Source organism: Agelaius phoeniceus, chromosome 4, assembly GCF_051311805.1.
Source record: "Agelaius phoeniceus isolate bAgePho1 chromosome 4, bAgePho1.hap1, whole genome shotgun sequence".
Classification (NCBI taxonomy): Eukaryota; Metazoa; Chordata; class Aves; order Passeriformes; family Icteridae; genus Agelaius; species Agelaius phoeniceus.
The window spans coordinates 20,795,389-20,809,035 of NC_135268.1; the positions used below are offsets into that span (position 1 = coordinate 20,795,389).

Here is a 13,647-nt window from a genome sequence, read left to right on the forward strand (position 1 = left end):
ACCTTAACAGGAGGTAAGAGCCCCCTACATTTCTCACCACTGAGATCTTATTTCTTTAAATACTCAGTTGCAGATGTAAGCGCCTCAGTTGCAGATTTAAGTGCCTACATTTTAAAACATTGGCTAGCCAAAGTAGTAATTTTATGGCTCTCATAGGATGGAGTAATTTGAAATTTGCTGAGGAAATCTTCTTTTCCCTCACAATCCTGCCTATTTTGAGTGGAATACCTGTCACAGAGTGATTTTGATGGCATTTGAATCCCTAAGGTCATGGTGGTTTCTCTAGCAGATACCCCAGGATGTAGTGTGGCTGTTTGGAAAGTTCACATCCTCAGTAAATCAGTTGGTGTTTGAACAAGAAGCCAGACTTATTCTCTGTTTTTGAAGGCACCATCCCTCTGAAACTGCCATTTTATATGACAAAGTCTGCATCAGCCAGAAAATGTGCACTGGTCATCATTGGTTTGATAGGATGGTAACTTATTTTCTGCACTAGTCCTTTTTCTGCTGGGTCAGTCCCCTCAGGGTGAGGGATCTTTAGGCTTTTTTCCTTACTGCAGCAAAGCTGCAAGGATGAAGTACAAAAAGGAGATCTCAGCTTTCCTGCCTACTAAGAGACCTTGACAAATGCAGCACAGAGCTGAATGAACCAAGCTGCCACAGGGAAGGACCCCACTCTGGCAGCTTGGGGACTAATGTTTGGCAGGCACTGGCCTGCAGAAACTTGAACCATATGAGAAGGAATCCAGCAAAGCTCATTAATAAAATACCTTCTGCAATTGCCCAAAGGACTGGGCAATTAGTTGAAGCACCTTGACAACTACAAGGCACAAATAAGGAAACACAAGCAACTATTTTTGGGAATAGACTCCAGTTTAGGATGAGCAGACAGAACATCACTGGTAGCAGAGGCACCATATAACTGCATTATCTCAGTCTGTTCTGCTCCTGTCCTCTCATCATAGGAAGGTGTGTGCCAAGGTGGGGTCCTCATGCCTTCTAGAAGATAGGTACATGGATATACCATATCTGTAACAGCACTGAGTCAGAACACTGCTATGATCTGTTGTCTTATGATCTTTTGTGTTATGACACAAAACTTCCCCTTTTTTTGGGCTGGCAAATAGTTATTGTGATGCTGATGCTCTTGGATTTGTGTGTGGTGTGCAGGCATGCTGGTGGGTGGTGGTGACCATCTGCCACAGCAGTGACACCGCAGGGTTGAAACGCTGCCTTTTCCACCTGGGCTCAGGGCTGGCTGTGCTGGGTGAGCAATGTGTGGTTCTGTGGCAGGGGGCTGCTGAAAGGCTGAGTGAATTGGTGCCAAAGGGGGAGCAGCAGCTGGTGCAAGAAGGGCCTGTGCTCATGAGCAGCTGTGGAAAGGCACTGCACTGACACAGAAGGAAGCAGACAGGTCTCTTCTCCAGCAGGGACAGCACATGGAAGCTTCCACCACCACACTGAGCTTTGCAAGGTGCCAGATCTCAGGCCTGAATCCAGAAAGCCCTTCACAGCTGCTCTGACCTACACACACCCATAAGTTCTGGCAGAATGCTCACTCTTAAAAGTCCTTTCTTTTCCCATGTCAGCCTACAAACAGAGACCCAGAATAATTAAGACAGTGCTCATTTTATTGTACTCAGCATGGAAACCAGATGTGAAACAGCAAAACATTAAATTCCTAAGGGACTCAGTCAGGTGGGTAACATTGCTTTAGTATCACTTTAAGACTTTTCACATGCAAACTTTTGTTGGTATGTCTCAAATGAATGCCATGGTACACCTGGTAGCCTAAGACTAGCTTTATTTTGTACAGTACATCACATTCAATCAGTGTAACTATAAAATTAATAAAGCCACAATAATATTAGTTGTTGTTAGAAGCCTCCAAGTTGGTTTTCTTCTGATGCTGGCTGACTCATGGCCACAGTTTTTGAAATTAAAAGTTCAGATACACTTCCTACCTTTAATTCTGGGCAGAAACTCCCAGTACTCTCCAGTGTCACTGAGACCTTTACTTCACAACTTAGACTCAGTGATTTTATGTGCCACAAACACACAAACAGTTCTCTCCCATTTTATGGAAATTCCTCAGGGCAGTGTCTAAACTTGCTTCTGATGGACTTAAAACTATTGATTGTGAACTGAGCTAAGGGAAGTGTCATGCAGACCCTCCAGCAGAAGCTGCTGAGAAGTATCTGAGCGATACTCGTATTCTGCAGCAGATAACTGCTGGAGACTTTGCAGGCAGATTTGTCATTTATTTCTACTCCAAGGAGTGTCAGTCTTAGCAGAAAGCTAACAAAACCTAAGGTCTCACATTTCAAATGGATATTAGTCGATGTGATTCTGTTCCTAAGGAGATCAGATGATTCCAGTCTGATTTTTAGAGACCCAAGAAGGAGAAGGATTTAAACTTGCCTCAAGGTTGTGGAAAATGCCAAGCCTCCAGCATTCAATCAGAAGGGCAAAGGGAAAAAAATCATATTAGAGCATGAGTGATGCATGAGACCTGCACACATGTACTTGCCTTTTAAACAGGGACACACACATAAGCTTACCTACACCAGAAGTTTTCCTAGAGGAAAAACATATTTCCTCTCTGTGTGATTTGGCTCAGTAATAATGTCACTTTTCTTTAAAGAAGCCTGAATGATGAAAAGTAGGTTTCACTTTGCAAAATCTTCTTTGCTGGGATTTGATGCAAAATCCACACTATAAACCCTAGGAAGGAAGAGCTACTCAGGAAAACACAAAGCAGAAAAAACAATATATCTCAGCGTTAAAAAAAAAGAAAATCAGTTTGGCTCAATTCAGCTGTAATACTTCAGTCTTCCTTTTAAACACCTACAGTGGTGACTCAAGGGAGAGGCCCCTAAAAGAATATTGAAGCCAGTTTGAGTTACAGGACCCAACCTTCAGGTCACACCACAGCATCCAATGGCACCAGAGATATTTCGTAGTATGCAGTATTTGGGTAAGGATCTACCTTCATGTCTTTGGGACACCTGAAAATACTGACCACACATACAGGCATCACAGAGACACCAAAATATAAACCAGCAGAGATTGGTTACTGAAACAGGGAGTTAGGGAAACGACCACAGCCCTTCACTTTGTAAGCCCACAGAGTCTGACAATCAGTTGTCTGTCATTCAGAGCAGCCATTCCCACAAGCTGTGTGCAAAAGTTACTCTGTTGTGGCAGCATTTTGCATTAATTTTTAAAAGGTGTGGAAGGACAGACACAAAACAAGATAATGGAGTTAATAAGTTAATAAAATTTGTACTTTCATACAAACCTTGCATATACTGAGCTAACTAATGAAACACTGGTATGGTACATTCCATGAAGTTTCCAAATTGAAAACCAGTGGCAGCCAATTTGAATTCCTCATCAACACTGATTGTCATTTGGATTTCCACCTCTAACTTTAACACTTCAACGCAGTAATGAAACTTAAGAGAAAAGCTATCTTCAGAGCATATATTCCATTTTTTGAATCCCTTCAATATACTTCTTCAAACAGTGCATTTTACAAGCTCTTATGTTTTAATGGCAGTAACGAACAGGTGGACTGCTTAGAGGTTTTGTTGAATCCTATTTGAATATATCTGTAAATACTAGCAAAATATACAGCCTTTGGAAATATTCATTTTCCTAAAAGACATGGGATGCCAACAAATAGAAAAATACATGAGGTCAGAAAACAAGTGGGCAAAACAGACATAGAAATGGGAATTCATTGTGAAGCACCTACACCAACTTTATTTTACTTCTGTTTTAGTCCTTCCCTCCCCATGTTTCTCAGCAGTTTCTTCTGTATTCAAAAGAATGTTTTCTTCTCCTGAAATGGAGAAGATAGATATTGCCCTACTGGTCCCTTCAGCTCTTTCCCCATTCTTTTCCAAACCAAGTCAGCAGAAATGAGGCAGAACTTCAGCATTGTGCCCAAACAACACAAAGCTGGCAGATCCCAACCAAGTGCACACAGATGGCTATCACAGCCTCACATGAAACCCAGGACTATATTGCAAATTGCCTGCAATGAGATGTTCCTTCAGCTCAGGTATTGTATTGGCAACACTGAAACGTGCTTATTCTTATCTTTGGATCTAGGGGGCATCTAGTGGAAAGCCCCCTGAATGAAACTAGAAGTAAATCTTCCATTCTTATTCACTGCTTTTATTAATGGTTCTTGCTACATTGGCCTTTCTAGAAGATGCAATGACAGGGAAGGGTTTCCTGACAAAGAACTTGTTTCCCTAAATCTCTCATCTTGGAACAAAAAAAAAAAAATTAAAAACTTAAGAGTTATTTCAACTGGCAAGGTTGCAACACAGGTTTGGGGTTTTTTAAAATATATATTTGCTCTTGGGAATGACAAAGGATTTTCTGTTCTGAATCCTCTCTTTATTAGGCCAAATGGATTTCCTTGGTTGTCGCCCATCCAACTAATGCAATGTGATTCTGAGTCATTGGGCAGAGAAAAAGAATGGGGTGGTGGCACACGGATCATCTCCACCCACTCTCTGCCATATCACTACTCCAAGTGCATTTTCATTTTTGAGACTGACATGACACCAAGAACAGCCTTTCTTGGCTGCCATAAGCACACTCAAATGCATAATATTTGCTAATTGCTACCCCCAACGTGGTTGTTCTGCTGTTGGTGAAAGATGTGTTGTCAGTGAGGATTCACATTGTCACCTGGACATTGTATGCAGGAGAAAGCACTAATCACCAGTGTCAAACTAGCAGGTTGCCTACAGTCTGCCCTAGCAAGGCACAGTCAAAACTTAAATATTTTCCATGAGATGTGCTGGTGCTTATCGACTCATTTTTATGTGTTGGCTTTTGGCACTTTATTGCTTGGCTTCCAACACACGTCTGCAGGACTTCTGCAACCACCAGACAGTGCCATGGACAATTTGCATCTTTGCACTCACACACATATTTGCCCAGAAGACAGGCTGAGCACATTTTGTTTCAGTCATGCCCATGCAGCTGTTCAGGTGCATCCACTCAGGAACTTGTCCATGGGAGCTTTGCAGTACGAATGCACTGGTGAAATTTCCTAGAAGAAAGGTCATTTGGTGTGGGGAAGGGAGGGTGGACCAGCTACTGAAGACTCACAGCTGAAAGAAGCTGCAAGGAACCAGGGGAGATCTCTCATTCCTTGCAAAGAAGCAGTAAGTCCAGTGCTGGCCCAGCATCCTGCTCATTCATTGCCAAGCCTAGTTTGCTCTCAATAAAGCAACTCATACCTATATCCTAGAAATATTTCGCAGAGCTGGCGCTGAAGGATAAAATTCATGGAAATCAGTGAATGAGTGATAGCTGTTTATTCTCCTCTGGAAGAAAAAAAATATAGGACAATCCATTTGCATATTCAGACTGAGCATATTTGTAAAGGGACAGTTCAGAATAAGCTGGCTCACAGCTACAGCAAGGGGAACGCAGAGGGGGACGAGTTGAGCCAAGGGACACGGCTTCACAGGAAGACAGGCTGGGCAGCAGCTAGCAGGGAAGGGGCAGAAGGGAGGCAAAAGGAGCAGCACAGGGCCTTGGACCTGGACAGGACACAGCAAGAACTGCAGGCAACTCAGGGAACATTGTGAGGGCTGACACAGACACAATGTGGGAAGAGACACTGAACTTGTCGACTAACCTGACCTAATGATACTGTCAATATTAATCCCACACAGAATTTCACATGAAACTCACATCTCAGACACTGCTAGGAAGGGGTGGAAACAGCAGTACTAACAGAAAAAAGGTTGGAGACTTTCCTCCTGGTAGGCAGAGGTGGGAAGACGCTCTCTAATGTGGTGTTTCAGAATTAAAAACCCAGCACCACAAGTAGGAGAGGACTTGAAATAACATACAGAAATTAAACAAGGACATGACATAAAGCCCCTTGGTATATATATATCTGAGGAAAACTAGGAGTCAATCCAGTACTATGCTTAGGGACAACACTTTTCATTGCACTGGGTTAAAATGTTGTATCTTACAGTATTTCACTTTTCTGCTGGGGAAAAATTGCCCCCAACCAGCTACTATGAAGGTTTGGCAGTTGATATACTCAAGAAGTCTGGCCTCCTAAATAACTGGGGACCACTTCAGGTTCACTTCACAAAAAAAAAAAAAGATACTAATACTCATTTACATGGTGTAAACCTGTAAGATTTAGAGTCAATTGTAAGAGTAAGATCTACAGAGTAAGTCAAGTGTGTGGTACTAGAGACAGAAATAAATTATCATCATGATTCATGAAAAATCTTTAATGGACTAAAAGTATCTCCTATTTAACTCTAGTACTCTGCAGGATTACAATATCCAAATCATCAGTGCTTTGCAGGATTGATAACTAAATTTTCCACAAACTGCAGGAGTTCCCCAGCCTCCCATAATGAACTCTAGTGGACAAATTACAAAGCTACTGGGAAACACATTTCCCAAGTTGAAAAATATTATTGAGAAATGAGACCAACATATATTTGAGACATTATTGTATATCATACTTCTGGAGAAACAGTCACTAAGCTACCTTTTATTAGCAGTTTCTATAACTAAGTTCAGAAATACAGCAAAGATTGTCTCAAGATTTCAGTACTGCTGCAAATTTTTCAAGTTAACAGTATAATGGTTCATAATATAGAGTGTTAGGTAAAATAAAATAACACATAGGCTAAATAAATGGTATTTGGGTTATGAAAGGCAGCAAGAAAAGCACCAAAATACTGAAAAAAAACCCCAGTAAAGTTGGCTAAGGACTTAAAAGGGGAAAAAAAAAATCATCAGTGTAACACACTAGACATAGAGGCTCATGGACCCCAATGCACAGGAAAGCCTGCTGCTATGGGAAAACATTACTGTGCATCTCTGGAGAGAGAAGAAAGATCCACATCTCTTTAAAGAGTGCCTTAGAACAGAGGTGCTCAGCGCCACAGGAGGCTGGGAGCAGGGGCTGCCCACCCCACCTGAGGAGGCAGAACAGCTCCCTGCTTTCTAAAGACTTGGCAGGAGTAGCAGAGAAAGGGTGGGCACCATCCTGCTGGGTGCAGGTCCATCTACGATGCGCTCTCCATGGCTTACACCACAAGAGTGGCCACTGCAGGGGACAAAAAGCATCTCTCACCTCCCCTTCTGGCCATCAACATCGCACAGACTTAGCTTCTCCCAAAGAGAGAATCCTTCAGTCTTGATCCTCATTCTTTGCCTGGTTCTGCATTTCAACAGGAGGGGAAGGACCGGGCTCCCTGGGGCTCACTGAGACCGGCGGCCCACAGTATCAGCAAAGTGAGGCTGCTCAGTGATCAATGTCCATACCCTGTTCATGGACTGCCTCAGCACAGGTAACTTACAAACCAGGAAAGTTGTCTTGTGTTAGGTCTTTACAGCTGTTGAACCTTAATTCCACCTCCCTCAGCTTCCCTCAGTCCACCCCTTTGAGTAAGACCTCATAATGCACATAAATAAATTCCCATAATTCTGACAATCCCTCTGCTTCCTGCTTTATCAGAAGGTGCTGCTCTCCCTGCAGCAAGGTGGCAATTGAAATTTGTGCTTTACTAAGTGCCTAACTTTTCATCTGACAGCAGTCAAGGTTGGGGCATAACGTGGAAATACACCAGCTGTGACAATAATAATAATGGCAGGATGGAGCATGTGGCTAGTCAGAAAACAAAGGGAAATCATTTTCCACTGTTGCATCACAACCCCAATTACACAACCAAACAGCAGGACTTGAGGGGAGGGATTCTCTCCACCACCACAGGTATTTAGGCACCCCTGCAAACCATGTCAGTCTAACACAGAAGAGGGAGCAGGTCGGACGCAGCAATTAGGACGCCTAAAATTCTGCAGCATGGACTGGAACACGTTGTGCTGCCTCCCTTTTAGTTTTTTATTTGAGGATGTATCTGAGGAAATGGATTTCCGGGTCTGACTGTTCTGGGCCCGGATCAGTTTCTCGTGTTCCCGTATTTGTCTCTGTAAGTGATTCTGGATGGCAATTCCCAGGGATTCTGGATCGAGGGAAGCGCCATAAACCTCCCACGTCATTCCTTGCTCATCCCAAACAACATCCCTGACGTGTTTGGACTGCTTCACCTGTACTTTGGCCTCCATGGCTGGGGTGGAATGCTTTTTGTTCTCCCCCAGGTTTGGCACAGCCTGGGAGGAAGCAGGAATCACTGCATCCTGTGGGCACACCTTTGCACGGACAGCAGCAGGCTGGCTGCCAACATTCAGCCCTCCTTTAGGATCAAGCACCACCAAGTTTTCTTCCTTTGGTTTTACCACAGATTGGTTAGGACTGGCCTGCCCTTGACTCCCACCCTTGCTTTGCACAGGCTTTTGCTCAGAGCTGCCCAGGACCTCCTTCTGCTTGGCTTCACTGTCCTTGCCAGAGAGTAAAGGTGACCGGCTGCTTCCTGCATGAGGGATGAGATCTTGCACATTGTTCTGGGCTCCTGGGACAGCATCAGTGGAAGTGGTGCTTGGCTCACCAGCACCAGTCCCAGACTGTGGTGGAGTTTGATTACTGGAGTCAACTCCAAGCTGCTTAGCTGGGATGGGCTTTGGTGGGACTGGAGCATCCTTTGGCAGCTGAGCAGCATCCTTGACATCACGGGCTGCACTGCTCATTTCAGCATTACCCACAGATGTTCCTTGAGAGGTAACAGCTGCAGGGGAGCAGGGGACAACAGGTTTCGTGTTATCTGCTGATACTGGAGATGCCACATCAGATGGGACCCCAGGCTGGGTTTGGGCTGAAGCAGTCACAGGCACAACAGTCGATTTTGATGTGATACCAGGAGAACATGGAGACTTTTGTTGTGAGGATAAACTGTCAGCAACTGCAGCCTGGCTCAGTCCCATTCCTCCTTGGTAAATTATGTGCAGTTCTTCCTTCTCCTCTGGAGGAGGATTCCCTTTTAAGAAGGCAGCAAAGATGCTGGGACTGGTGGAAGCTGATTTGCTCTCCACAGTAGCCACTGCCTGAACCTCAGCATCCCGCCATGTCCTGCTTACAGCTTCCTGAGCAAGAGGGCTGCTCTCTGGCTGAGCTGTCATTGTACCTGTTTCTCTGAATTTGGAGAGCTGGGTGGGGTTTGGACTCCCAGGCATGGGGCCCAGGTTGTGTACAGGATGGGGACTCCCGTGGCCAGACTGGGCTGGTGCCTCACTGCTCTGCATCGCTTCAGTTTTATCTGGGGGATGCGACTGCTGCGTGTCTGCAGTCCCACCTTTTGCCTCCAGACTGCTCTGAGAGTCTCTCCCCAGGTCAGCTTCGGTTTGCCCTGCTGCTGAGGCTGACTGACACACAGCAGAACCATTTTTCTCTGCCTCCCTGTCTTTTTCCCCTCTTTGCAGAAGGTTGGCCTGAGAAGTATGACAGAATTGATTAACCCCGACAGGATCACCCGGGGAAGAATAATTTAACACTTCAAGCGCCGGCTGATCATCAGCTCCTTGAGGTTTCAAGGCAGAGTCATCTATCTGTGTCAGGGAGCTCGTTTTGGCCTGGCTGCCTTGCACAAACTGCCGGGAGCTCTGGGGGGCTGGCATCATCTCTGGCCCTTGCCCCGCCAAGAGGGCTCCTGCGGCAGGAAGGGCTGGCACTGCCGGTGCCGGGATGCCCGCTGGCTGGGAACAACCAGCAGGCTTTACATCTGCAGGATGCCCCTCTGCAGCTGTGCTGGCCAGCCTGGGAGAAAAGGCTTCCTGCTGGCTGTCATCATCTGTGTGGCACTGCTCACACCTCTGCGTGCTGGCAGCACCTGTGCAGGTCAGGTCGAAGAAGCAAACCCCAGCTGAGCCGGACGGCGCGCACGGGAAACCATTGCTGGCCCTCTCGGCACTGGGGGCTTGGGGCTGGTGCTTGGCAGGCTGCAGGTCTCCCAGGTGCTCCTCCTCTGCAGAAGTTGAGACCAGGGAAAGCTTGGCAGATCTCAGAGGGTCTGGTACAGTCCCCATGGACTGTCTTCAAGATGTCGTTTGTCCTCGGCTTCTCCTTGGAGTTTTCTCGCTGGGCAGGCTGTCCACGACAGGCTTCCTGTGAAGCTAATCTGTTAATGAAACAAACACAGCGTTAGCAGCAGTCAGATTCAAGAAAAAGTGCCCAGAACTAATTGATTTTACAGTGTGAGGAGAAATACTTGCAGGCAGCGGGGGAAGTGAAGCACCCAATTCTGCCTGAAAGTCACAAAAAAGACACAGATTTCAAGGACCTCCCACTTCTCAGGTCAGGATGGAGAAAATAATACTAGGGACAAAGCAACAACAGTTCTGTGCTGTCGATACATTAATGAAAACATGGACATGTCAAGAGGAAGGAAAAAAAAAGAAATATGAAATGAAAGAAGAGGTACAGACTTTGCATGGAAGATTGAGTCACAAAATAAAATCCCTGTGATAATCATCTCTAGCAAGCCACCTGTGGAAGGAAATGACTATGTGAAGAACAGATCCCTAGGTTTGAGTGTATTCCACATCTTCAGTGAGCATCAGTTCCCCCTTCTGCTCAAGGACAGCCTTTCTAGCTCCACTACCAACAAGGACAGGGTCACAGGGGGCAGCAGGTCAATTCAGACTAACGTGGATGAATCGAAACCTCACTGGTAAAAGGAACATGGAGGGATCACAACCTGCTGGGTGATGCAGATAGAAACCAAGAGGAGGTACTGCACACTGTTGTGGTGTTGTGAGGGCCCCAGGATAAGGTGAGAGATGAGAATTTGACTCCATGTTCTCAGAAGGCTGATTTATTATTTTATGATATTATATTATTTTAAAAGAAATGATATACTAAAACTATACTGAAGAAAGAGAAGGGATACATCAGAAGGCTAGAAAGGAGTGAATAATAAAAACCCGTGACTGACCAGAGTCCTGACACAGCTGGACTGGGACTGGTCATTAATTAAAGACAATTCACATGCTGGGTAAACAATTCTCCAAATCACATTCCAAAGCAGCAAAACAGGGGGAAGCTGAAGCTTCCCAGCTTCCCAGGAGAAGAAATCCTGGCGAAGGGATTTTTCAGAAGTATCCTGGTGACACTGCACACCAGGGCTGTGCACATACTTACTGCTGTCACACTGAGATCCTTTGAAATCATTACAAGGAAACCAGCTTGATTAACAAATGGGGGCACAGATGACCTAGATATCAACTTACAGGTAAGTGGTATGAAATTGAAAGGGGAACATTGCAGCACTGCAGAACAGGAGGGGTTCATGCCATACCCAGGGAAATGTAATGGGAGGGATTTTAAGCAGGTAGAACAGAGTAATCCAGGCTGGAATCATGCCAGGACTGCAGAGAAATCATCCCTTCAAACTGGAGGTGATCTCCAAATGTGTTTGCTGGCTTTCCAAAGAGCTTAGCCTGGACACTGCTAGAGATCATGGATGGGATCCATACCAGCAGAGTGGTGGTGGCCAGGGATAAAATCCCACCCCACTCTTCTTTTAAGCTTCAGGCTATCTGAGCTTGTTTAAAAAGCTCAGACACTGGCTTATGCTGCCAGCAAAACAGGTATGAGACCTGGGGAGACACTCAAGTTTTGTTAACCTGATGACAAGAACATTGCTGTACCTGTTTGTGTGCCCCTGTCTCTGCAGGCACACAGCAGGATCTCCCTTGCTCCATTACTAGGGAGATGATGCTGAAAGCAGTGGAGCTGTCACTCAGCTGTTCCAGACCCCACCTACCCACCAGCAAAATCAACAAAATTTCTCTCCAGAAAAATCTCTACTCTCCTTTTCTCAGCCTGGATGGCAGTGGTATGACTTCCTTAGTTTCTGTAAAATCAATCCCAAATTTCAGTACCTAAGGATACTTTAAAAGAGCAACAGGAGAAAAATGCTCAATGAAGGAAAATTTTTAAAAACACAGCCAGTTTATTTTTTCTAAGAAAAAGAAAGTGCTGCAACTTATTACTTATTCATTAAGCTTTCTGTCTTCCAGGTATTAAAAATTTATTACTTTTATACTGCCTCTTTGGGCTCTGTCCAGCCACAGAGATACCAGCTCCTGGGTTAAGCCAGCCCTGAGAAACTGTAATCCTAAAGGATCCCAAATTCCTTAGTTGCAGTCTGTGACAGCAGCCTAGCATCACCCCATGATGGCTTTCCAGGAGGGCTAAGGATGGCCAAGCTTTTTGGGAAGTACTGAGTATGTAAACCAGGCTGCAAACCAATGGAAGGTTGTGGCTGCCCACATGTCTTGCCTTCATTTTGTTCTCACTTTAAGGACAGCCAATATAGTCCTGAAGGAAGGACAGACTTTCCATGTTCACCCTGTTGTGCTATAAACATCTAAGGGCTGCGAGGAGAGGAACAGATGGCTTTGGGTATCCACCGGACTAAATTCTGTTACTCTCTTCTTTCCTTTTCCAAATATCTCTGCAAACCAAACCAGTTCATACAACTGGGCAGGTCAGATATCTTTTTCCCTTATGGTTTAGATCGAGAGTTTATTTAAGAAAAATTAAGCAAATAATGGAACAAAATCAATCCCCATTTTTAGGATGAGATGTACTACTCAGCAAACACAGTCAGAATAAATAAAGACTTCAGAGAAAACCTGTTTGGTTCTTCACTATACAAAACCCGGGCAAGGCAATCTGCATGCAGAAGCATTATCTTTTAACTCATACCCACTCAACAGGAGAGTGATTCCTAATTTTTCAATGAAATTAATTAGTTCTGGTTTGAATTCTGCATGAATTCTCCATATCTGTTCAGTGGCTCTTTCCTAGAATCACCTGAAACACAGAGTTGAATGTCTGCCTCATATGGTAATTAAAAGAGATTTTGCTACCAGTCCTTGATATACAACATCAACAGAAGAAATTCCCCCCAGAAAACCCACCTGGACCTATTCTCTGATATGGGACAATTGAGCATAGTACATTTTGCCTGACCCTTGCATATGGGTTGGAGGGTGGATCATTCTTCTGCCTGGAATGACTCTGCATATGAGTTAGTTTATGAGCATAAGGTTTCTATAAAGACTTCTTTGTCAAAGTCATGGGAATTATTTTCTAGACTGTCACTAAACCATCCTAATGACAGGAGCCAAAGGCACTAAAGTAGCCTAAATTAGCATGGTAACTTAAGAAAATATTCTAACTTAAGAATTAATAAAAATAAAGAAAAAGCAAAGTCTTATGAAAGAGACTTGTAGGGCAAGGAAGCCCTACAGATTACAGAATTGGAAAGGCATTTGTATTATTGGAATCTCATTTATGATTATTGTCTCATTTTTATTATTTGAGTCCTGTTATATAGGAATGAAGGACAATGTGGGCAACGCTACTCAACTGCCAAGACATTGAGGATTCAAACAAACAAACAACATTGCCTGCAAGCAAATACTTAGGAAAAACATAAATACAAGACTCAGTAGAAGGCCAAAAAACACGTCAAAACAAATCAAGATTGCTGATGAATTTTGCAAGTCTTGTATGCCAGACGTGGAACAATCATCCAAAATTTTCTTTTAACAGGAGGTGAAATTAGTATCTCTACAAAGGTCAAAATCAATTTTTAGTAATAAGAACAGATTTGCTACACCATCCTTATTCTTGCAGATCAAATTAGCCTGGCTGACTGTGTCATTCTCATCTCA

The 13,647-nt window shown here is 44.3% G+C and overlaps 1 protein-coding gene across 3 annotated transcripts in view; it reads right to left on the bottom strand.

Annotated features, from left to right (window-relative positions):
• Window positions 1–1,613: 1,613 nt before the first annotated feature.
• Window positions 1,614–13,647, bottom strand: part of GPRIN3 (GPRIN family member 3) — a 34,178-nt gene continuing 22,144 nt past the window's right edge. For all 3 annotated transcript variants that reach the window (XM_054633505.2, XM_054633506.2, XM_077177069.1), the window contains exon 2: window positions 1,614–10,079. In XM_054633505.2, the coding sequence (XP_054489480.2) occupies window positions 7,810–9,987 (2,178 nt within the window). In that variant the 5' untranslated portion in view covers window positions 9,988–10,079 and the 3' untranslated portion in view covers window positions 1,614–7,809. The remainder of the gene's footprint in view (window positions 10,080–13,647) is intronic.